The sequence below is a fragment of the Colossoma macropomum genome, unplaced genomic scaffold (assembly GCF_904425465.1).
Source record: "Colossoma macropomum unplaced genomic scaffold, Colossoma_macropomum, whole genome shotgun sequence".
Classification (NCBI taxonomy): Eukaryota; Metazoa; Chordata; class Actinopteri; order Characiformes; family Serrasalmidae; genus Colossoma; species Colossoma macropomum.
In genome coordinates this window covers 16292614-16319324 of record NW_023494797.1, presented here as the reverse complement: position 1 = coordinate 16319324, position 26711 = coordinate 16292614, and the positions used below count along the sequence as shown (strand labels likewise).

The following is a 26711-nucleotide window of genomic DNA, read 5'->3' as shown; positions in this document are numbered from 1 at the left end:
CTGTTGTCGAAGAAAACCTTGTATCTCCAAACTGGTAACTTTACAGGAGAAGGAAAAACCTACTTTATTTTTAATGTAAGTCAATGGAACCAGAATTTAATGTAAAGACCAACAGGTATTTTCAAATTATGTCAAAAACTGAAACTTTTGTTCTGACAGTAGCGATATATATGTGTGTGTGTGTGTTTGTTTGCATGTTCAGTGAACTAAATATTTACGTGTAAGTTTTAATTAACCCCTATTAACAGTACATCAGTACATACAGTACATACAACAGTACACACATATATATATATATAAATATATATATATATATTTTTACTGTTAAGAGGGTATAATTATAACTCACATGAATGTTTAGTTAATTGAACTTCAAACACGCACACACAAACACGGCACACAGTCCTCTTTGCCCCCCTATCAGTGTCCTCTGCCACTATCAGAGAGAGAGAGAGAGAGAGAGAGAGAGAGAGAGAGAGATGGAGAGAGGGGGAGAGAGAGAGAGAGAGAGAGTGAGAGAGAGAGAGAGAGAGAGAGAGAGAGAGAGAGAGAGAGCGAGTGAGAGAGAGAGAGAGAGAGAGAGAGAGGGAGAGAGGGTGTTAACCGTTTGAAGGAGGAGCATGTTTTGTAGCTCCACGCCGCCTAACAGATCACCACAGTTTGTAAGGAGAGTCACACATCTGAAGAAGTGCGCGGCCATTTTTACGTTCCTACTGGACTCCAGCTGACGCTGACAGTTACAGGAGGAAGTTTGTGGTGAGTTTTTACAAACAGAGTAAAAGTGTAAGAAAGTGTTTTATTACCGACACGAAACAAATCTTCTCAGATAAAAGTCATCACATGTGAGTCTTCTGTGCCTGTTTGTGTACCGATGTGTGAGTTTTCCAAAGTCCAGTGCTGGATCTGACCACTGAAAGGGAGATTTCTGACCTCCTGCTTAGTAAAGAACTTCTGACTGAACCTCTGGCTCATTCAAGTGGCCTCATATCAGAGGAATCCCAGGGGTCTGATTGAACAGTGTCCTGTGTGTCGATTGGACAGGAATCTTGGGCTTAGATAGGACAAGATCCCAGGATTCTTACTAAGTAGGACTCTAGGCTCTGAATGGACAGGACATTTGGACTTTGATTGGACAGGATTGCTGCATTCTGATTGGACAGGACTCTTGACCTTTGACTAGAAAGGATCCCAGGATTCTTATTAAGCAGGAACTTTGGCTCTAATTGGAAATGTTTGGACTTTAATTGGACAGGATCTCTGGGTCATGATTGGACAAAGCTCCTCGTCTCTGATTTAATGAGATCTCTGAGAGCCTTGGGCTCTGACTGGATGAGGTCCCAGGGTCTGATTGGACAGAACCCCTAGTCTCTGATTGGATGGGATCCCTGGGCTCTGATGGGATTGGACCCCAGGCTGTGATCAGGCAGGATCACTACGCTCTAAATGGACACAGTTTGTAGGTTCGTCATTGGACAGGACCTGTGGGCTCTGATTGGTAAACCCCTGAGCATTGTTTGGACAGGAATCCTAGGCTCTGATTGGACAGGGCTCGTAGGTCTTGATTGGACAACCCCTGGGCAGTGATCGTTTTGTGTTTGCAGTGTGTGAGGGAATATACTTCATCCAGGTGTGCGAGGGGATGTACAAGATGACCACAGAACTTCACAGAGAGAGACACAGAAGATCTGGGAGACTCTCCTCTTCCTCTTCTTCATCCTCTACATCTTCCAGCGGCCTGATGGCTCCGAGAGTTGCCACAGTGATGCTGACCAGCCAGAGACGCCACACGCAAAGGCTAGCACCGCCAACCCATGGGCACAGGAGACGACATACAGGTGAGTGGCGGTTCAACTCTGGTGGTCGATGCATTTTGCCCAAATGTAGCCAATCAGCCAAGACAATGCTTTAGTAGTTCACTTTAGCCTGGAGGCTAAAATAGCTTATAGCATTGTTAGCATCATGCAAACTGCAGGCCTAAACCATCAAATGCTCACTTCAAACCGTGTCCAGTTGTGGAGTAAACTAGCTTATGTGGTTTCTGGCACTGTTTGACACACTGTTGTCTACTAAAATGGGCAAAAGTGCAAAAATGTGTATATGTAGAACAGTATATTTAGGCATGTATGATGACTATATGATTTAGGCATGCAGTTTGAACAATGCTAATTGGTGGGGTATAAGCTACGTGCTAGCTACTTAGCTTTTTTTGCCAAACTCCCCTTTAAAGAGGAGTTTTGCAATTTTATTTAAAAAATTGGGTAACACTTTATTTGGATAGTCCATTTTAGATGCTTTAAGGATACTTGATTTTTATTTTCAAGTTGCATTCAACTAAATATCGACTAAATTTGACTAAATATTGACTAAATATAAAAAAAAAACATTTAACTCTAAACCTGGCTCTAATCCTAACTCTAACCTTAATCTAAACCCAAAACCTAAACCCAGCCCTCACCCTGGTCCAAATCCTAACCCTGGTCCAAATCCTAAACCTAACCCCACCATTGTTTACAATCAACTGAGTTTCAGCAACTAGTTTGTTAGTAATTTGAACATCTGTAGATAATCTATAGGGGACAATAGTGGACCAAAAAAAGTGAGACCACAAATTCCTGCATAATTAAATGGTAAAGATGTAAACAAAGTCATTCTGAGTGGTTTGGTGTGAAATTCTCCATTCTAGAGAAACTTACTGAGTCAGAATTGTTCACAGTGGTGGTGATCACAGTGGGACCCAGACGTCTGGCCTCTAAAAGCTCCCTCACGGAAAGTTATGACCATGAAATGGTCATGAATTCACTGCCTGATGTTTAAGACCTTGATTTATGATAGTTTGTAGATAAAGGTTTTGCTTAAAATATATATATTTAAATCTATTCATGGTGGAGAGGTGCATGCATGGTACTGTAAGGCAAAATAGCCCCCCAAAGAAAACTTATTTTTCAGATTTATCACCTTTAGCATTACATATTAAAAACTCAGAAGGTTGCGTAGGTTCACTGGTGGTTTGGTATAGGAAATAAAATGGCTATATTTGCTTTGTAGACATCACAGCCTCTGGTTACTATCATTGTAAAGAAATCCGAGTTTCTCTACAACAAACCATTTCACATCAAACCACTCTGAATGACTTTGTTTACATCTCAACCATTGAACTATGCAGAAATTTTTTGAAAAACAGTGTAATTCACACACTGAGTGCTACTGTTTCCGTCTATGATCATCATGTAATTGACTCCAAACGGAGCCTTAAGCCTAAAACCCAGGATCTAACAGTAGCGTCAGCACTGCAGGCCTGGATAAGCACTCTGTGCTTCACTCACACATTAAAGCCACACTTTACGGGATCTGAATGAGTCCAAAAGAGCTGAAAGGGTTTTACTGTGGGTTTTTTCTCCTGTGTGCAGCGTTCTGCATTACCTGCGGCTGTGTGTGGTCCTTGGCAGTAATGAGCTTTGTGCATGTGTCTCTGATAAGCGCAGTATAATTAGGCTTAGTCATAAGCAGCCTCTGTAGCAGTGTGATAAAGAGTCAAAGGCAAAAGTGTTGAACCTGCCTAACCCCCACATACCTTCCTCCAGTACCAGGGGAATGCTGGATGGAGGAGGATGGACAGGGCCTTGTAAACACACCTGCTTTATCTACCTTCACGTGCTCGTCAGATCCTGTTTCACAAACCTGACCTGTTCATGCTAGGGTTGCCAGATTTCAGCCCTTGTTTGTCTTCATTTTGTGTTGTTTGTTTACATGCATTTATTTTGTCTAGTTTGTTTTTATGCATTTGTGGATGAAGCATGGATGATGTCACAGTGCTTTGTAGTAACCCTGCTAGAAAAACCAGCAAAGCCAGTATGTGTTGTGTTTTGGATGCTGGTATGCTGGTCAACCAGCAAGACCATGTTGGGTGACTCACTAAAACAGATTAAACCAGAATAAACTAGCTTAGACCAGCTTCGAATTCCAATGAATTCCATACTGGTCTAGGCTGATCTGGTGCTGGTTTAGTTGGTCACCAAGCACGGTCATGCATGTTGACCGGCATGCCAGCATCCAATACACAACATATGCTGGTTTTAGTGGTGATTCCATGCTGGTCTAAGCTGGTTTGATCTGGTTTATGCTGGTCTGGTGCTGGTTTAGTTGGTCACCAAGCACGATCCTGCTTCTGGACCAGCATGCCAGCATCCAAAACACAACATATGCTGGTTTTGGTAGTGATTCTATGCTGGTCTAAGATGGTTTATTCTGGTTTATGTTAATCTGGTGCTGGTTTAGTTGGTCATCAAGCATGGTCATGCTTGTTGACCCACAGCCCAGCACCCAAAACTTGTTTTAGTGATGATTACATGCTGGTGTAAGATGGTTTATTCTGGTTTATGCTGGTCTGGTGCTGGTTTAGTGGGTCACCAAGCATGGTCATGCTCGTTGACCAGCATGCCAGCATCCAAAACACATCATGTGCTGGTTTTGATGGTGATTCCATGCTGGTCTAAGCTGGTTTGGTCTGATTTATGCTAATCTGGTGCTGGTTTAGTGGGTCACCAAGCATGGTCATGCTTGTTGACCGGCGTGCCAGCATACAAAACACAACATGTGCTGGTTTTGGTGGTGATTCCATGCTGGTCTAAGCTGGTTTGGTCTGGTTTATGCTGATCTGGTGCTGATTTAGCTGGTCTAAGTTTTCTTCAGCAGGGCAGAAAAATGGAGGCCTGGCTAGCCGAGCCTGTTAGGTTAAACATATCACTAATACTTGCTTGGCTTATTTATTTTGGTGTCTTTCTTACATTTTCCCAATTCTATTAATCTACAGAACCCAACCAGATGCAAACAAATGTGGTCTTTGTGTTTTGTTAGCTAGCTGAGCCTCCTTGACAAATGCATTGCTGATGTTACCTAGCAAGCAAGCCTGATTTATTTTGATATCTTCTTCACATTTTCCCTATTGCAGTAATGTGCATAATGTAAATAATCATTACAGATGAAAGCAAATGTCTGTGGCCTACTTGTTGACTGCTGAAAGAAATATGCATTTATAAAAATAAAGAATTGTCTGCTAATAAAGCTTTAAAAGATCTGAATGATGATAAAAGTGTCAGCAGCAAGTCAGACTCAAAACAGTTTCTGAACTTTGAGTAACTTTTAGGTTGAGAACTCATAGTCCTTTAAAGTGAATTACAACGATTGACTCATTTGGCTGTTCTACCTGCCAGCTAGGTGTTGGGAGAGTAGGGGATTATGGGAGTTGTAGTTTGCTGTGTGATGGAGTTGGAAGGTGAATGCTGGCAGCAGCTGCGGCGAAGCTTTAATGCAGCTGTGAAGGAAGATAACAGTAGTGGAGAAAAATCGACACACAGAGACCCTCTGCAGACCCTTATCTCACATATACAAACACACACACACACACACACACACACACGCACACACACACACGCACACATTCACAGCCCTCAACAGTGAACTTCCACCACCAGCTTCACACACAAGAGAATGAGAGAGAGCCACTAACAGACAGAAAGAGAAAAACAATGAGTGGGAGGGAGAGTTAAAGAGGGAGAGAGAGAGAGAGAGAGAGAGACATACAAACAGAAAGAGAAAAAAGAGTGTCAGTGAGGGAGATACAGACAAATCTCAGAGATAAAAAAGAGTGACAATAAGTTTGAGAGAGAGGAGAGACAGAGAAAATGAGTGAGTGAGAAAGAAACAGAGTGAGAGAGAGAGAAAGGGAAAAGAGAAAAGGACATACAGACACAGAGAGGGGGATAGAGAAGTGGAAAGGAGTGGAAGCACAGGGTAGATGTTTCTAATAAAGTGGCCTGTGAGTGGAGATACAGGTTAGGTGTTTCTAATAAAGTGGTCAGTGAGTGGAGGTACAGGGTAGGTGTTTCTAATAAAGTGGCCAGTGAGTGGAGGTACAGGGTAGGTGTTTCTAATAAAGTGGCCAGTGAGTGGAAGTACAGAGTAGGTGTTTCTCATAAAGTGGCCAGGGAGTGGAAGTACAGGGTCAGTGTTTCTGATAAAGTGAACAGTGAGTGGAGCTACAGGGTAGGTGTTTCTAATAAAGTGGCCAGTGAGTGGAAGTACAGGGTCAGTGTTTCTGATAAAGTGAACAGTGAGTGGAGGTACAGGGTAGGTGTTTCTAATAAAGTGGCCAGTGAGTGGAGGTACAGCGTAGGTGTTTCTAATAAAGTGGCCAGTGAGTTGAAGTACAGGGTAGGTGTTTCTATTAAAGTGGCCAGTGAGTGGAAGTGCAGGGTAGGTGTTTCTATTAAAGTGGCCAGTGAGTGGAAGTGCAGTGTACGTGGTTCTGATAAAGTGGCCAGTGAGTGGAAGTACAGGGTCGGTGTTTCTGATAAAGCGGCCAGTGAGTGTAGGTACAGGGTAGGTGTTTCTAATAAAGAGGCCAGCGAGTGAACGTATGAGGTAGGTGATTCTAACAAACTGGACAGTGAGTGGAAGTGCAGGGTAGGTGTTTCTAATAAAGTGGCCAGTGTGTAGAAGTACAGGGTAGGTGTTTTCAATAAAGTGGCCAGTGAGTGGAATACAAGGTAAGTGTTTCTAATAAAGTGGTCAGTAAGTGGAATACAAGGTAGGTGTTTCTAACAAAGTGGCCAGCAAGTGGAAGCACAAGGTAGATATTTCTGATGAAGTGGTCAGCTTGTGAACATACGAGGTAGGTGTTTCTAATAAAGTGGCCAGTGAGTGAAAGAACGAGGTAGGGGTTTCTAATAAAGTGGCCAGTGTGTGTCCAATAGCTGCAGTGTGAATGCATGTGTCGGTGTGAGTGAGTCTGGTGGGGGGGGGTTAACAGTTAGTCTTCCTTTTTCTGTTTCCTCTGCACCAGCTTTGCGGTCTCTATGAGGAACAGATGTTCAGAAGTCGATACTGAGCTGCATCCCCTTTCCCTGCTATCTTCAGTCCCAGCATTGCCAACTGCCTCCACACAAACCGTCTGCACACACACTCAGACTCAGGGACTGCCTATCAGCACACACACACACACACACACACACACACACACACATGGCTGTGAAAGCATTCACTCACACAGATGTTCACTAACAAACTGAATAATGGCTGTTATATTTTTAAGACTGGCTCACTGTTCAGTTGGTAGCTTTAGTGAAGCCGACACACGACCACTGACCACAAAACACGCTGAGATTGATGGAGAACCAGTTTGGCTATAATAAAACACTAAAAGCTGTGTTTACTCTCCTCTGCCGAGTGGACGTACCAGGAATCATGCAAGAGGGTCTTTTTGCCTATTTTACCAGCCATGTTCACTCAGACTGAACAGCCACTGACACAAAAATGCAACAGTTACATATATAATGTAATTCACACATGCAATAATTAGAATTTCAACATGTCAAAATGTCATTTTAATTAGTTTAAACTGAATTTTTGTTATTAAAGTTGTGGACTAAAAGCTAAAATGGCTCACCATATGCAGTAAAAGCTACAACAGACATGTGGAGTGAATGGGTGGAGCATTAATCCGTTATGATACTCAGGGGCGTCGCCTGGCCTGGGCTTTCATGGCTTTAGTCCTGAATTTTATTTAACCAGCCCTGTACCGTCACACGCCCCCGCAGATAATCTGCACATCCATTTTATCATCTATTGTTTCATCAAGGTATGAAAAATAAAATAGATGTGAAGAAGCTTTAAAAAAAAGCATTGTTGAGGAAATGCCTCTGTTTTCTACCGCAAGCAGTGTTCTCACTCGTCTTTTCTAGAGTAAGAGAGAGAGAAAACAGAGTGAGTGAGGGAGAGAAAGAGGGAGAGAGCTGATAGAGTGAGAGAGAGAGAAAACAGAGTGAGTGAGGGAGAGAAAGAGGGAGAGAGCTGATAGAGTGAGAGAGAGAGAAAACAGAGTGAGTGAGGGAGAGAAAGACGGAGAGAGAGAGAGGGAAAAGAGGAGAGAGAGTAAGATTGGGTGAGACAGAGAAAAGAGAGAGACAGAAAAACCGACAGACTGATTATTGATTGGTTATTGATTACTATTAATCCTGTGAGTAACTTCTTTTCTAGTGTTTTGCATGTCAAGTCTGTATAAGTCGACAATCAACTGTTGTGTCTGTTACCTAGCAACCGACCATACGCACACAGCTGAAACAAATTAAAGCTACCGTTGCTGATGTACAAAAAAGGTCAAACAAAACTAAAGCGCGATAAACTTGAAGTTAAGAATACCGTGAGAGCGCCCCCTGCTGTTTATCAGAGCGTCGCCACTCCACAGTTTCAGTCTCCATTTCCCAAACGCTTTAGCCGAGCGCGCTAATAATAAACAGACACACGATCGGCTCCGTCTCCTCATTATTCACCACCATCACTGTAATATTTAGGGGGCAGTCTTGGGCTGGAGGTTGGGGAACCAGCCTTGTGACCGGAAGGTCGCCGGTTCGATCCCCCCAGCTGACAGTACATGACTGAAGTGCCCTTGAGCAAGGCACCCAACCCCTAACTGCTCCCCAGGAGCCATGGATAGGGCTGCCCACTGCTCCGGGCAAGTGTGCTCACTGCCCCCTAGTGTGCGTGTGTCCACTAGTTTGTATGTGGTGTTTCACTGCACGGATGGGTTAAATGCGGAGGTCTAATTCTGATGTGTTCAGACACAGATGGCTAAAAGAAGGTTCATTTCATATTTTATCATCAACATTAACCCACGAAGGTAATAAGAGGGGACGGTGGAGGTCGTGACTGCAGGGTCTGGGGTTTTTAAAACAACATTGTGGGGTTTTAAAAACCTCATAAGTCAAAGCACCGTTTTCAGTGTAGATAAATGTAGCGTCATTATGTCAGTTACAGTGAACTGTGCTGTCTGTCACTGCACAAAACAACAGATACAGACGGTCAAACAGAAGTTAAGGCTCCTCTGGAGTTTATCTTAAGGTTAGGGCAGAATTTGGGAGATTTAGTCTAGTTAGGATGTTTCTCTAATACTGTTTTCTTATCTGGAGTTAATGATAAGATCATGAACTTAAGAACTGTTGTTCTGTAATAAGTTCTGTCCTAAATTCAGTCCTAACTAAAGTTGTCATGGTGACTAAACAGATAAGATTTCAGACTTAAGAAGTTTCGGTAATAAGGCTCCTGGTTCCTATCGCCACCACTGTAAAGAAGTCTGAGTCTGCACAATGAGCCATTTCACACCAAACCACTCTGAATGACTCTGTTTACATCTCAACTATTAATTTATTCAGAAAATTTTAAAAGTTGGTGGAATTATCCTTTACCTACTTTGGCAAGAGTGTAAGTTGTAGCATTCCTGTTGAACTGAGACAGAGAGAGAGAGAGAGAGAGAGAGAGATGTAGAAATAGATGTAAAAAAGACCCTGCTGTGTCCCCTCATCCACAGCGATGCCCCTGGTGCTCTCAGTGTTTCGGTGATGACAGTAAAGGCTCATATTGGCCTCATTGTCATTAGATAAACTCTCAGTCTTACCGAGTCTCTCTTTTAAATACATATAATTTACATCTCCGGCTGCAGCGGTCAGTCAATAGAGCGGCTGAATGCAGGAACGCGAGAGCAGGAGGACAAAAGAGGCCGACGCTGTCTCACACACACTGAGCTTATCTCTCTCTAACACACACACGCGGCCTCAGCCGCTATAGGAAAGGATTTACAATACAGGCGCAGAGGAAAAGGGCGACAGAAAAACCTGCAGCTCTCTCTCTTTCTCTCTCTCTCTCTCTTTCTCTCTCTCTCTCTCTCTGTCTCTCGCTGTCATTTCCATACCGACACAATGAAGCCTGATCTGAAGTCCGCATCTCTCCGCTCTCCCCAGCTATCAGATGGAGACAAAGCCACAAAAAGAGAGAACGAGCGAGCGAGAGAGGACAATGAGAGAGAGAAGGACGTGCAAGCGTTCTTAATGCCACGAGGGGTCGAGGTCAAGGCCTGGAGAGCGGGGCAGTCATTAAAGATACGCAGAGACAGAAAGAGGGACATTTAAATCAAGGACTCTAATGCAAACATGGGGTGATAATACAGTGTAGTGGGAGAGAGATCGAGGGCGGGATGAGAGAGGGAGAGAGAGAGAGAGGAAAGAGAGAGAGAGGGGGAGGAGAGAGGAGGAAAGAGTGACAGAGAGACGGGAGTGAGGAGAAAGAGAGAGGTACAGAAAGAGAGGGGAGAGAGAGAGTGGTGATAGAGAGAGAGAGAGAGAGAGAGAGAGACAGTAAGGAGACAAAGAGAGAGATAGAGAGGGGAGTGAGGAGAGAGAAAGATGAGAGAAGGAGAGAGAAAAAGGCAGAGACAGAGAAGGAAAGAGGGAGGGAGGCAGAGAGAGAGAGAGAGAGAGAGAGAGAGAGAGAGAGAGAGAGAGATGTCAGGGCGAAGTAGGGTGGCCAGTGTCACATCAACAAAAGCCTGAATAATGTGGAGAACAGTGGAGCTGTCACACTGTCCTCCAACACACACACACACACACACACACACACACACACACGCGCGCGCACACACAAACCAGCACTGTCTGTCAGTGGTTTGTGCAGCTTTAGCTTTCATTAAGAAATCATTGCTCTCAGTAAATTAAAGGACCCAAATCATGAAAAACTGAATTTTCCTGACTTTCCTAACATGAAACAGTTTGAAGTTTTACACAAACATTGTTTAAGTTTCAAAACATACATTCGAAAGACAACCACTGCATTTGTGATGTCACAAAAAGCAATGCGTTTCCAAACATCCGTCTATTCGGCCAACAGCAGTTTAGCCCCGCCCACTCTCGCTGAAGTTATAAGGAGTGTTTCAGCTTGGACTGATTTTTAAATGAAACACAACACGGGGCAGCCAATCAGAGCAGGGCTCATTTGCATATATCAGTATTAAAGGTACAGTCAGTAAAACAGCCTGTTTAATTCTACGGGATAAAAAGGTTGGAAAATGGTCCCGTAAACCCCTTAAAATCTCTTACTACATACTAAGGCTTATTATTCAATAACTACAGGGACTGCGAACTGGCTGAGCTGTTCTTAGGTTATAGAAGTGTGTAGTAAAACTTCGGGCCCGCCGGTGGGCTCTGGCCATTTAAGGGGTTACAAGAATTATGACTATTTTAGTACATAAACCCACACAAATGTTACAAGTGGACCTCAGGGGGGAAAATAACAGAGAAAACTGTAGGATATGAGCCTTTCAGCTGAGTAAATGGAGCTAGTTACTGTCACCTCTGGCTGGTGGGCTGTACTGCGGAGTCGAGGGGGGGAGAGTGAGTACTGAAGCAGTGTTTCAGCAGCAGCAGTGTGTGTGTGTGTGGCCTGTCCAGCCAGGACAGGAAGGGCCATAACTCCAGCTGTGGAGAGAGAGGGCCATAAACACTCCATCAGCCCCCCCAGACACGCGCCCATCCATCTCTCTGACACACAGCGGCTCAACCTGCAGCGTGAGCCCCCCATATACGGCCCTGATACACCTGGCTGTTCATTCATGTGAGTGAGCTTCTGTACATTCGTACAAAGCTGTGAACAGGACAAGACGTTCACAAACAGGTCTTAAGACATTATATGACATAAGCCAAATATTATAAGACAGAGGGGCTTTTCCTGTGTTCTATAAAAAACAGAGAGCCTCATATATGATGTAATAACAGCCAGGGAACGTATATCTGTGTTTTCTTTCTAATTAGGTTAATCTTGTTCTTCCAAGCAAACAGTAAACATACTAAATATACTAAGTAAACCCTCTGAATAATGTTTTAATGATTAATAAATGTTATATATGCTCTTGGAACAAAACCTTGTATCTCCAAAATGGTAACTTTACAGGAGAAGGAAAAAACATACTTTACTTTTAATGTAAGTCAATGGAACCAGAATTTTTTCCAAGTAATTTTGGGCCACTTATTTTGGCCCAATTGTCATGAAATTTACATACAATGTAAAGGAATACAGGCATTTTCAGATTATGTGAAAAACTGAAAAACGACAAAAATGGAGATATGAGGTTTTGTTCTGACAGCAGCGAAATATATATTTCTCCCCTTTTGACATAAACTGGGTGGTCCTAATTTTGGGTAACATTTCCAGTGGCATTTCCCTGACCAATCACAAGGCTGACGTCTCTTGCCCCGCCCACACAAAAGTTTCAGGGTCAGAAAAACTCGCCGGGCTAAAGCTAACTCAGCACAACCAAAAGCTAGAAGGCTAGCCCACCTGTCTGTAGCTGTAGCTGCCTGTCACCCGGTTATTTGTTTGTCCATACGTGAACTTTGTTAATTCATCCATTCCTTTTTTCACGTGATGCTTCATCCATCCATTTGTTCGTCCATCTGTCTGTCTGCACATCTGTTTGTCCGTGATTTCTTTCGTCCAGTTTGCAACACGTAAAAGTTGGATAATGATTTTCGTTCCGTATGCGTGGCGGAGCAGGCTAGCAGGATCAGGCTATCAGTGGTTTTAAGCCCTGTTTTATCAGATTTATATCTTATATTTTTCATTCAATGTTTGCTGCATATAACACTCAACTTTAGTATCATGCAAAGATTTTTAATATTTTACATTTTTAATATTTGCTTTTCGTGGGACTTTAACTTGTCATGGTGTGCAGAGCAGGCTTACTACTCTGCTACTGCTGGCTAGCTAGCATTTAGCATGATGCCTTTGGGCTGATAGAATGAAGGCCAGTATACACTGACCTGTAAGCAGCCAATCAGCAAGTAACTGGCACAATTACGATAGCTGTGGCCACCTTATCTCTCCTCTATTTTATCCACTGTACTGTTTTTAACATGCTGTCGTTGACGTTAGCCCTATTGGAGCTGGATTAGTTTTATCAGAGCAGGGTCGGTAATGTAATAAGACTGGCCGATTCATACGGGATAAAGAATCTTTGCAATTTCCTCAAATTAACCCTCTCAGTTCAACAATGTCATACGAACATCAAAGGACGTCATAGATAAATGAATAAATATTTAGTGAAAGCTGGATGCTAGAGATATACTTTCATTTTGCCTGGAAGAGTAGTGCTGTTCAGCGACATGTGAGGAACACAGCCTCTGATTGGTCGACAAGTCAGGAACAAAGCCTCTGTATATAGTACCAAAAAGGGTTCTTTGGCTTGTAACAATAGTGGGACCCTTTTTGTGCTATATAGTACTGTTTTTTTAAAAAGGGTTCTTTATAGAAGAAGCACAAGAAGCACATTCTCCGTCAATCTGAAGAACCATTCATGATGCAAAGAACCCTTTAATCATGCAAGTATTCATGGCTCTAAATAGAACCATTTCCTTTACTAAAGAACCCTTGAAAAACCTTTTTTTAGAGGGTAGGGATGTGCGTTCTGGCTGATTTGGATATTTGAGGGTCCGCAAGAGTTAACAGATCATTGCTGTATCTCGTTTTTCATATTTTCACATAATTGGAAAAGTCCTGTTACACTTTGCCTTGTGTTAAAATCTCATGATGAACAGGGGAAACACAAATGGTACAAAATTACCCCACAAAAAACCTGGTTACACAAACTTTCATTACAAGTTTAGAAAGATTTTTTCTTTCTCCTGTAAAATTACAAATTTACGTTTTCTTCCAACAGCGACGAGATGTTATGCTATCTAAAGGGATTATACCACACACAGATCTTATCTTATTGCATATATATTTTGTATATTTCTAGCTGTATATGTGCCTGTAGATAGTTTTTTGTATATATTCCTGCCTCTTTGTAATAAGCAGGATAGATTTATTTATAGTTGACAGTATTATTTATAGTTGACAATCTATCTATCTATCTATCTATCTATCTATCTATCTATCACTGAGTTCCAACAATGTGATTGGCTGAGAGATGTTCTATGAGTATCAGTATCTCCTGATAATCTCTTTTTGCCAAGAATGAATAAAGTACGTCTCCCTTCCTGTAAACGTGACCGTGCAGCCTGCGCTATATAATCAGAAGCAGTTTATAACACTTCATTCCCAATTACTATGGTGTAATTACTCTCCACACTGCTCCAGTATTACACATGAATGACACACAAATAACGGCGTCTCTTTATTCCTTTTTGAGCCACTGGGCCAGTAATTACCCATCACACTCTCACACACTAACGCGTCTGCGGACCCCCGTCCACCTCTGAGTGTGTGCGCACCTGACGGACGAGCGCTATTTATTCTGGAAGCTTCTGTGGAGCTCAGAGCAGCTGCAGCTGTGGACTTTACACTGCGTGTGTGTGGGTGTCAGTGTTTATTTACAACTTATATATTTGTTGTCCATCATTCTTATGTCTTAGAGAGAGAGAGAGAGAGAGAGAGAGAGAGAGAGAGAGAGAGAGAGAGAGAGAAATAGGCAGATACAGAAAAGAAAGAGAAAGATGTTTAGGGTTGGTGAGAGAGAAAGAGACAGAGTGAAAGAGAGAGAGAGAAGGAAAGAGAGAAAAAGATATGGTTAGGGTTAGAGACAGAGAGAGAGAGAGAGAGAGAGAGGCAAAGAAGGAGAGAGAGAGAGAGAGAGAGAGAGGCAAAGAGGGAGAGGGAGAATGATTACGATTATTATGATTATTATTATTGTTTTTGTTGTTGTTGTTGTTATTGTCACCATAATTATTATGCTTTGGCAATAATTTCCGTAATACTGCCACAACAATAAAGCTATCTAGAACTGAACTGAGAGAGAGAGAGAGAGAGAGAGAGAGAGAGAGAGAGAGAGAGAGTAAATGGAGACATATGTATGTTTCCCAGCTCTTCACCTGCAGAGACGATGTCACAAACACACTGCAGGTGCACTGATGGTTAAACAGTCAAAATTGAGAGAATGAACTGAAAAAAAATGGAGCGAGGGAAGAGGAGGAGAAGTCAGCCGTGTTTTTTTCTTCCACAGCTGCATTTACTGTAGCTCTGTCTGCAGAGGAGAGGAATATTCTACACCATCCCAAACCGCGAGGGAAACACCTCGCATTCATATTCAAATACAGACCTGCGTCCCTGCGCATGTGTAGAAGTGACACCTCTCTGATCCATATTCATAACAACTATACTGAAAAGGGAGCAACAATGTGGGGCTTTTCTGTCCCGCTACTAAATCCACGGCAATTTAACTACACTAATATTTAGCAATATCTACATATATGTATATATATATATAATATATATATATTATAATATAGATATATAGATATATAGATATAGATATAGATATCTCACTGTTGTCGGAAGAAAACCTTGTATCTCCAAAATAGTACTTTACAGGAGAAGGAAAAAAACCTACTTTACTTTTAATGTAAGTCAATGGAACCAGACGTCTTTCCAAGTATTTTTTGTCCATTTGTTTTGGTCTATACGTCATGAAATTTACATACAATATAAAGAGTAACAGACATTTTCAAATTTTGTCAAAACCTGAAAAATGACAAAAATGGAGATACGAGGTTTTGTTCCAACAGCAATACATATATATATATATATATATATATACAATGAAATGCAGTTATCATCTAAGTAGGGGTAAATATAATACAGATATGCAAGTATAAATATAATATACATATATACAGAGTGAGTGGAGAGAATGCAAATATAGGTAGTATGTACTGTCAGAGCAGTTTATTTAGCAATATACAAATAGATGTATGTATGTGTATATATATTAATGTGTATTCACACACATATATGTACATATATGCTCATTCCCTGGACAAATACCTTTGGGATGAGTTGGAGTGACGTTTGTGTTGGATCTAATCATCCAGCATCAGTACCTGAGCTCACTAACGCTGGCTGAATGCAATTTCATCCTCACAGCAATGTTCCAACCTCTAGTCTAAAGCCTTCTCAGATGACTAGAGGCTGTTTCTGCAGAAAAGGGGGACAAACTCCCTATTAACACCCTTCATTTTGGAAGGATCTCTGGATAAGCAGGAGTCTCCCAACTTTGAAAGCCCTTAAATGCTGACTGTTCATCAGCGTCTGTATGTAAAACTGACAATATGTTTGAATAAATGTGAACTGGGACAATTAAACCAGCCTGTTGGCTCACAATCCGTCACATCTTCCCTCTGACTTGAATGCCCTCGCCCTGGCATCCTGGCAACTTGGCATCCAGGCACTGGGCACCAGCTGCTGCCTGTGGCGGTTGAGCAGATGCGAGGAAACAGCGGCCCCCAGCGGCGCGCGGCGGCAGCGCAGCGCAGGAACAGTAGGGTCAGATACTGCAGGACGAATAAAGCGAAGAAAAAGAGGAAGACTTATAGAAGAATGTTATATTGTGCACGGTTGATATTACAGCTGTTTCAGTCCGGGGCAAAACTATGGAAACAAAAGAGAAAACAAAAGAAATAAAATAATAAAATAATATAAATAATAATAAAAATAATAACGATATTTTATCGTTTATATATATATATATATATATATATATATATAATATATATATATATATATATATGTTCTTATGCTCTGTATTTAGCCAGTTGTAAATGCCACAATGCTATGTCGAGCAGCAAAGGGAGGCAGAGCCTGTCAACAGAGAGAGAGAGAGAGAGAGAGAGAGAGAGAGAGAGAGCACATCCCCTCCTCTCCAGATGGTGTTTTAAACGCAGACTGAGCTGAACTGAGCTACAGAAAGGAGAGAAGCTTCAGACCCCTTACAGCTACACGCGACCACCGACACCTACAGCGAAAAAATACCCCCAAAAAACGCACGCAATAAAACCACAAGGGATAAGAGAGAGAGAGAGAGAGGAGCCGGAGCGGAGGAGATGGCCGGAGCTGGGCGGGTGCAGGCTGTGGAGTTGGGGACATGCTGAAGGCTGCGAGCGGGGCTGAGCGCGTCTGTGCGGTGCTGACTGTGTGGAGCAGAGCGGGAGGAGGAGGATTAATCCGGGACTGCTGCAGATCCTCAACCGCACCTGAGCAGAGCAGAGCCGCGAGCTGGAGCATGGGATCTAAAAACACCCGGGAGGAGAACTGAAACACTTTTTTTGTGCTCGGTTTTGTTTCCCTTGACGATTTTCAGCGTTTCTAGCAAAGTTTTTTTGGGGGGGGAGAATCACTAACGCTGTGTGTGTTTAAAGGAACATAATACCAAAGACTCGCTTTAACAGTGAAGCTAAGGCTTCAGTCCGGCTTTGATATATAGAGATACGCACGCTGGAGCTGTGAAGACTGAATTTACCTCAGTATTTGCTGGATTGAGCAGAAAAGTCAGCTCGGTTTGTGGATCCAAAGGCGTTCAGAAGCTCCAGCTCTGCGTTTATTCTCCAAAAAAAACACCAAACGGACAAGCAGATTCACAGATTTAGTGGTTTTCACTTCTGGAAATCCTGGTTTTGTTCTTCTCCACAGAGAACTGAGGCGTGTTTTCAGATTTTTTTGGTGTTTTTTGGTGTGTGTTGCTGTTGGAATACCTTTTTTTTGCTGCAGTTACCTCAGTTTGACCTCGACCTTCACCAAGTAAGTGACACTAAAGCTGTGCTACCTTTACTATTCATTGTTTTGTGGGGATCAGCAGGTTAGTAGATCAGCTGGGCCGGAGTGACAGTCTCTACATGCTGTTTTAATGGGTGTGAATTGACATTAATGCTGGATGAAGCTGTAGAAGTAGAAATAAAACATACATTGAGGGTGAAAATGTAAAGTAGTGAAGCTGAACAGCTTCATTTGTGGTCCATTTTTGGAGGAATGCATGTGTTAGTTGGGTAAAATGGACAGAGCTTCAGTTCATCACTTGGAAAGTTCACTGCAGCCTGTTTTCATTCTGAGATTGTTCGTTTTACAGCACTAACTGGGACTTAAACTGGATTTGTTGACACTGGAGGGTCAAAATTAGGAGAACGCTACACTTTAAAAAAGATGGTTCTTCAGAGTTTCTTTAGTAAATGGACTGGTTCTGTTTAGAACCATTTAATGCCAGGTTCTTTGCATGGTGAAATGGTTTTCAGATTGATGGAGAATGTGGTTCTGTATTGCACTGAAAAGGGTTCTTCTGTTGTCAAGCTTGACATTGTAAGAATAGAACCTTTTTTGGTGCTAGATAGAACCATTTACAACACATTCTCCAACAATCTGGTGTTCTGTATAGCACCAAAAATGGTTCTTCTATTTTGACAAGCTTGGCATCGTAACAATAAAAGAACCCTTTTTGGTGCTGTATAGAACCATTTTGAAAAAGGTTCTATATAGGACCATATACAACACATTCTCCACAATCTGAAGAACCGTTTCACAATGCAAAGAGCCCTTTAACCAGGCAAAGGGTTCTTTGAGTGTTTGTGGTTCTATATAGAACTGTTTTCTTTACTCAAGAACCCTGAACCATGAAGACATCTGAAGATGAAATGGTTCAATATAGAGCTCATGGTTCTAAATAGAACTGTATATATATTTTTTTATATTTTATATATATTTATAATATATAATATTAATAGTTCTTTAAAGTTTGTTTAGTAAAGGCACTGGTTCTATTCAGAACTATATAGAACCATTTCAAGCTTGGTTCTTTGCATGGCGAAATTGTTTTTCAGATCGATGAAGAATGTGTTGTAAATGGTTCTATATAGCACCAAAGGGTTCTTCTGTTGTCAAGTTTGACATTGTAACGATAGAACCTTTTTTTGGTGCTATATAGAACCATTCACAACACATTCTCCATCAATCTGGTGTTCTGTATAGCACCAAAAAGGGTTCTTCTGTTGTCAAGCTTGGCATCGTAACAATAGAAAACCCAGTTATCATTTTCAAAAAGGTTCTATATAGAACCATATACAACACATTCTCCATCAATCTGACAAACCATTTCACCATGCAAGCACAAAACGGTTCTATATGGAGCTCAAGATTCTGGATAGAACCATTGCCTCTACTGAGGAACCCTTGAAGAACCGTCTTTTATTTAGAAATGCATGAGATGTGAAGGTTTGATCCGGATTTAGATGCTGGAACCTACAAGTCTAGGACGTGTGGATGGACTGATATCACCGTAAATAGACTAATAAATCCAAAAAGTAACAGTAGAATAAAGTCATAGTGAGCAGAACGTATGAATCTCCATAGTAAAGCAGCACTGAAGAAAAGACTTTGAATTGACTTCATTCAGATGTGTTTAACATGGCTTTCGCCTTCAATTTCAAGTACTGTCAGCTATAATCAATCTAATATCATGTATTCATATGGAACCATTAAGTCAAATAAAGCAGATTTTTCCACTGGAATAAGCCTCATAAGTCCCTCACGGTGCCCTGAGTCTGGACCCTGTAGTGCGGAAGCCGAGCTATCTGAGAGTGAGGTTAAACGAGCTTTGCCAGTGAAGCTGTTAATTGCACCCAGGCCATAATGGAGATATAAGAGCGCTTGTACTGCACGGTAAACCGCAGCAACCACAGTGTCTCCTCACACACGGCTTCATTTCTCACTTCAGCCACCCCGATCGATACACTTCCACAAATGCAGCCATAATGCGGGGCGTTTTCATCGCAGACCACCACTTTACTCTTTGATGGACCCTGGTAAAGATGGTCTGAATTATTGAAGCGCTGACGGTATTCCGCTTAATAGATGGGGCGTCCAAAGGTGAAACCGCGGTGAGGCCTCAGAACAGCTCTAAACCTCACCGCACACCAGGGGTGGGATGATACGGGACACTGGCAGTGACCAGAGCTAGCGTGGTTTTCGGTATTGTCGTGGTCTTCGTGTCATTTTTGGTATTGTTGGGGCGTATCGCTTTTCAGTGTTGTCTTTGTGTAAAGATATTGGTTTTCAGAGTTGTTGTGGTATTAAAATCTTGTTTTTCATTGTTTGAGGTATTAAAAAATCAGTTGTCAGTATGTTGAGGTAGTAAATATCAGTTTTCAGTATTGCTGTGGTGGTGAAATATCAGCTTTTGGTATTGTTAAAGTTTTAAATATCAGTTTTGAGTATTGTCATGGAATTAAAATATCGATTTTTGGTATTGTTGAGGTATTAAATATTAGTTTCCAGTGTTGCGGTGGTAGTAAAATATGGGTTTCAATATTGTTGTGATATTAAAATATCTGTTTTTGGTATTGTTGAAGTATTAAATATTAGTTTTCAGTATAATTGTGGTAGTAAATATTTGTTTTTGGTATTGTTGAAGTATTAAATATCCATGTTCAGTATTGTTGTGGTATAAAATTATTAGTTTTTGGTACTGTTGAGGTATTAAATATTACTTTTTCAGTATTGGTATGGTATTAAAATATCCATTTTCAGTATTGTTGTGGTATTATATATCGGTTTTCAGTATTGTTATGGTATAAAAATATTATTTATGGCACTGTTGTGGCATAAAATATTGTTTTTTTATTGTTATGGTATTAACGTTTTTTCATTATATTCGTGGTATTTAGATATCGTCAAAGTTGTAACAATGTAAAAGTCTATTTGTGTCTTCAAATGATGTAAATATTGAAAAAATAAGAGTTAAAAGGTTTTGATATGACAGTTATGATATACTGAAAATGTTGAAAAGCACGAACACACATTAAAATGATTTCACCAGGTACTATATTGGAAGACTTGTTTTGAGCCTCTTGTATTTCTTTAAACTATGAAAAACCATCTACAATAGGCAAAAAACAATAATTATATTGATAATAATCTGATATATCACTCTTCAGAACAGCTTTTCAAAGTGCTTTACAGCAAATAAAGTAATATAAGAGTCTATGAATTAAGAATAAGCAATAAATATGAAAACTAGATAAGAAAAAAACGGTTAAAGAGGAAAAATAATAAAAGAGCGCGCCCCTCATTAACCCAGATGTGTACACAGCTACGGTAAACAGTAAGAAACAGTAAGATTATCATTGTGTTTTAAACCACAGTATGTCCTTAAATCCAGTGAGCGTCTCCTCCTGACCACACACAGCCCATATAGCTTTTACAGGCAAATGCCCGCACCACGGCTCTGAGCAGCTCTTTGGATGGAGGGCCATTGATTACTCTATCGGAGTGTTTATTCCATTTGTCTTCCTGCCACTGTTGCCAGATTTATATGGACGTCTCAGTTAAGTATACAGCAGCGAAGATGAATGGACCTGAGGAGGCTCCTCTTCATTGGCAGAAAGGTTGATGTAGAGATTTTGTTTCATGAGTTTTGCAGACTGCAAGACGACATCCATCTTTTCTTTTGACCCCGCGTTCAGACTGATGCTTTCTGCACTCAATTAACCCCGCCCACGGTTCGCCGAGAACGGACATATGCTTAATATGTTAGTACGAGGGCTACGGAGCAGCTCAGCTGCAGGACACTTCAGATTTTATTTCGTCCGCCGCTGTGAGCTGTGATAACGATACGCCGCATGTAATTTTGAGCTTGTTTATGTGGTTTAATGGCAGAAAGGTTGGGGAAGATGCAGCGTAGATAAAGCAGGAAAGAGCTCACCTTGACAATGCTGTCTTGTTTCTGTGTATAGAAAATGCTCTCTGAGTGAGTTTAGTGTATTTATCCAAAGATCATAAGGTGTTCGATTATATTTAAGTTTTTGACATGATTTGAAAATGCCTGTTTACATTGTGTCAAAATTTCATGATGAATGGACCAAAAGAAACGGTCCAAAATGACTTTAAAAAGTCATTTACCACCATTCAAAAGCGTTGAACCACTTGCAGTGTTGACAGTTTTTTGTTATTTTATATAATAATAACGTACACAATGTGGATTCAAATATTACGAACTAAGCCAAAGGTAGTTAAAGTATTTCAATATTTATGTATTATAAATATTTCTACAACTCTGTAAACAAGATGCGAATAATAAGATAATATACTGTAATTGGTTTACAATTTTATTTACATGTTTTGTCAAGTTATCTTCCTTGTGATTTGATCTCCGCTTTTGAAATATGATAAATTCTGTGTATTAATTTTCCTGTAATGTCGTCCTCGATGTTCTGCAGCTTTCTTAGAATCATTTTATACATTTTCTGCAGCCAAGTTGGTTTTAAGTCATTAAAAAAATGTCATTCCAAACTTTTATACAGTGTATATGTAATTACATAATAAATTACCTAGTAAGATAAACAATAATTTACAGACTGTATTATAAGTCTGCACTTCAAACTTGTTTTGATGCCAAAAAAAACCCCATACAAATAGAGCTGGGCAATATGATATGATGTTTATCGTGATAAATTACATCACAGTTTACTTTTCTGAGCATCATTAGTTTTTAGAAATCATATCCCAGTTGCATGTTTGATTAAAAAGAGTGCATAATTAGTCCAGTTTAAATTGATAGTATTTTTAAATGTGGCACGTTTTGTTTAAATAAAATAAATAAATATCATGACACATCGTGTATCATAAAAATCGTCCTGAAGTATCGCGATTGCCATATCGCCCGCCTCTACGTAAAAACAGATAAAAATATCAAGGATGAGTATTTCTTTCCATGCCTGTAACTTTTGCGCCAAATTCGAATCATCATAAAATATCTCCTCTATTTACCAACACAAATATGGTTTGGAACGAAAGTTTAGAATCTGCACTTTCCACACAGTTTCTCCACGTCTCTCAATCAGCGATGAGTGAGAAGTTATTAACATCGAAAAACACCACACTTTTGTTATCAAAGGCAGCATCTAAGGCTGTTACTTAGTATCTGAGGGCAGCTTCAGACAGTTTCTGGAGGCTGGAGATTTGGTCCAGGCTGAAGATGGACACTCTGGGGGTCCACAGCCCTGCTGAGGAGGTGTGGGGGGCTGGGGATGGTCCTGACCCGGCGTGTGTAGAGCCGTGGCGGCGGTGGTGGTGGTGGTAATTACTGTAATTTGAGTGCGGCTGGTGCAGGTGGAGTTTGCCGTCTCATAATTAACGAGAGGAGCAGATGGCGGTGGGCGGGAGATGGGTGCGAGCAGCCGAGCGGCAGAGCGGGGAAGGGGAGAGAGAGAGAGAGAGAGAGAGGGAGAGAGAGAGAGGAGGGAAGTGGTCAGGTGGTCAACAGAATGCTCAGACACCTGGACTATCAGGTCTAGCAGCTTTACTCTCACCTACATCAGCTGAACAAAATACTGTTGCTGCGTATTTCGATAAGCTGTGCAGTGAATTAACCCTGTATTACTCATCATCAGAGCTTCGGCCCACTGTAGCTGGTGAGCGTGCGTGTGCACACTGGTCATGCTTAAATTAGTGAGCGTGTGGAATTGGAGCTTTTTGTGTGCTACTGTGTTTCCTATCACTGTGTAATAGAAGCTCTGTGCTGCCTGTGTTGTTGGATGCACTGTGGGAGTTTCTAAGCACGTATGCACACATTCAGACCGAGCTCACATCGCTATGGAAACGGTTATTGATTACGTTTATCAGAGCAACCATGAAAGGACACTGAAATGTGTTTGCCAGCTTCAAAGCAGATAATTTCAGCAGATAATTGTTTATAGAAAATGGTCAGCATCTGGCCGATGTGGCCGGAGCCCCGCTGGTGACATCCTGTATAAAAACAATAATGCGTGGCCACGACTTATTAATGTGTGGGAACGAGATCCTAAAGTGTGGCAACAACTTAGTAAGGTGTGCGAATGAGATAATGAAGTCGTGCCATGACTTAGTAAGGTGTGGGAACAAGATCATGCCTAACTAAGTCATAGCCACACATTAGGATCTCGTTCCTTCGCCTTACTAAGTTGTGGGCATGACTTAGATATCTTGTTTCTATGGCTTACTAAGTCATGGCCATACATATCTGCCAATGCTGATAGATAGATAGATAGATAGATGGATGGATGGATGGATGGATGTATGGATAGATAGATAGATGTGCATCACTGTTTAGCACTGGAACACATGATTTACTTAAGGGTCATAAATAGGCGCTCATTGAGCCCACAGTGTATCTATGTTACTGCACTGTCCTGGAATCTGAACCTGTAGGCAGCCGTCAGATTATGCACTGGACCTAATTCCTAATGCACTAATGCTATTGTGTAATTCTACAAGCTCTGAGCCACAACTGGCACACATAGACACTTGTTTTAGACAATGTCAGGACATGGGGTTGTGTCCTATATGCATTATATATGTATGTATGTATATATATATATATTATTGCTGTTGGAACAAAACCTTTTATCTCCTTGTTCAGCCCAGAATTACTTGGAAAAAATTCTGGGTCTATTGACTTACGTTAAAAGTACAGTATGTTTTTTCCTTCTCTGGTAAAGTTAGCATTTTGGAGATTCTTATATTGACATCATTTGAAAATGCCCATTGCCCTTTACATTGTGTGTAAATTTCATGATGAACAGACCAAAAGAAGTGGCCCAAAATTACTTGGAAAAGTCTGGTAGTATGTTTTTTCCTCCTCCTAACAGCAGTGGTACCTATATGTACCAGTAAGTACCTTATGCATTACATAAGGTATTGTAGTACTTATATGTAATAATAATAGACCCATAGGTATTACATATATGTAAGTACATAATAATATGCCTATAATATGTATTATATGTTTTTAGTTTTTATGTGTAATAATAATAACATGCTCAATATGTATTATATATAAGTACCTATATGTACTGATAACATGTCCCATTTTCTAAGCCTAATTCTAAATCTAACCATAATCTTAACCTCGGTAACCAAAACGAAACCAGTACTCTTTCAGTTTGAAAACATTAAACTTGTAGCTGTTGTAAAAATGGCTGTTTTTGTCCTGAAATTGTATGAAAAACAAGTACACAAGTGTATACACACACACACACACACACACACACACACACACACACACACAGTGCTGGCCGGCAGTAGAGTCTCTTTCTGACTCTCTATTTATTTGTCGCTGTCTGAAGAGCAGCTCCGGGGGTCTAGTGTGTCTCTGATTATTTCTGCATTAGCTGAACAGAGCGAATGCTCCGCTGCCTGCTATGTTCCCAGTGTGAGGAAATGAAGCTCAGACAGGGAAAATGATTTGCTCCATTTTGTTTCGTTCTCTTTTTTTTCTTGGGGAACCCTTAAATACAAAAGAAAGCCTTCTCTCGCTCTGTCTGGCGGGCAGCTCAGCTCAGCTCCTTCTGGAGAGAAAAACAAGGAAGAGCAGCTGAAAAAGCCATAAATGTGCAGCAGGCAACACTGGAGCTGAGTGTGGGCGAGAGACCTAGAGAGAGAATGACAGGAGAAAGTATACGAGACAGATGGAAGGAGGTTACTAAATCAGTTTAAGCTTCTGCACTCGATTGGATGCTGGATTTTGATTGGCTGCTCAGTTTTGTTGCGTGGTCCAGACAGAGCTTACATGTTGGTGAGGATGAAGTTGATTCAGCTGCCGATCATTTTGCTTATATATATGTTTGTATGTAACTGTAACATATATAATGTATATCGCTGTTGTCGGAACAAAACCTCGTATGGTGATGATGAATGGGCCCAACAAACGGCCCAAAATGACCTGGAAAAAATTCTGGTTCCATTGACTTACATTAAAAGTAAAGTAGGTTTTTTCCGTCTCCTGTCCGTAAGTTACCGTATTGGAGATACGAGGTTTTGTTCCGACAGCAGCGATATGGGACTTGTTATTATATATAAGCACTTACATATAAATATGTATATAACACATATAAGACATTCCTTTTATTATTACATACATTTCTCATGTTGTATTGCAGAATGAACAGGACTGATTATATTCACTTTCAGTTATAGATGACATATAGATGATGAGATGATAACAACGAAATATCGTGTTATTGTCCACCTCTATATATAGATATTATATTACACATTATTTACATTACATATTACATTGACAGATATATATTTTTAGCATGCAGGTCTATATCAGTGTGTATATATATATATATAGTCGTATGGCTATATACGAGCAGGCCAAACAGCAACACATTACAGCGCGGTGTCTAGTGTGCCAGCTGTACTGGCCTAGCGAGGGTGAGTGGTGGGCACAGCGGAGTGGGCACACTGCGATCACTATGGTTTCAGTCATGTTTATCCCTCTAAACAGCGGTAAAGGCGTCGGCGCTCGGCCTGCACCGCTGCTGCTGCACATGTGTTTGACATTAGAGCGGCACAGAGAGAGAGAGAGAGAGAGAGACAGAGAGAGAGAGAGGGCGAACAAGCTGCTTTCAAACATCTGGAGTAATGAGAAACACATCCAGAGAGCAGAGTGAGAGCGAGAGAGAGAAAAACACACCACTCTCACACGGCCTCGCTCTCTCACCATCTCTCTCTCTCTCTCTCTCTCTCTCTCTCACTGTTTCTTTATCTCTTTCCCCTCTGTCTCTGTCGCTCTCTCTCTCTCTTTCACTGTCTACATCTCTTTCTCTCTCTCTCTCTCTCTTTCTCGCTCTCCTCTCTTTCTCTCTCTCTGCTTCACTCTACTTTATCTCTCTCTGTCTCTTCCTCATTATCTCCTTTCCTCCTCTCTCCTTTTTTCTTTCACTCTTTCTCTCTCTCTCATTTCTCTTTCTCCTCACCCTCTCTCTCCCATTCTTTGTATTTTTGTCTTACTTTTACTTTTTTCTTACTCTCTTACAATTTCTCTCTCCTGCTCTCTCTCTCTCTCTCTCTCTCTGTCTCTCTCTCTTTCTCTCCCTCTGTCTCTGGGAGTTTGTCCCTTTTTGCTGCAGTAACAGCCTCCGCTCTTCTGGGAACGAGATGTTGGAACATTGCTGTGAGGATTTGGTTGAGCGTTAGTGCGGTCAGGTACTGATGTTGGATGGTCAGTTCTGGATCACTCCAAGTCATCCCAAAGGTACTGGATGGAGCTCCACAGCCCAGTGCTGGGGGGCTTTATACCCCTCTAGCCC

General features: G+C 41.3%; 1 protein-coding gene across 1 annotated transcript in view; it reads left to right on the top strand.

Moving 5' to 3' along the window:
• Positions 1–572: 572 nt before the first annotated feature.
• The window catches only part of cbfa2t3 (CBFA2/RUNX1 partner transcriptional co-repressor 3), an 83781-nt gene continuing 57642 nt past the window's right edge, over positions 573–26711 (top strand). The window contains exons 1-2 of the mRNA XM_036584421.1: positions 573–756; positions 1602–1835. Coding sequence (XP_036440314.1) covers positions 1640–1835 — 196 coding nt within the window. The 5' untranslated portion in view covers positions 573–756; positions 1602–1639. The remainder of the gene's footprint in view (positions 757–1601; positions 1836–26711) is intronic.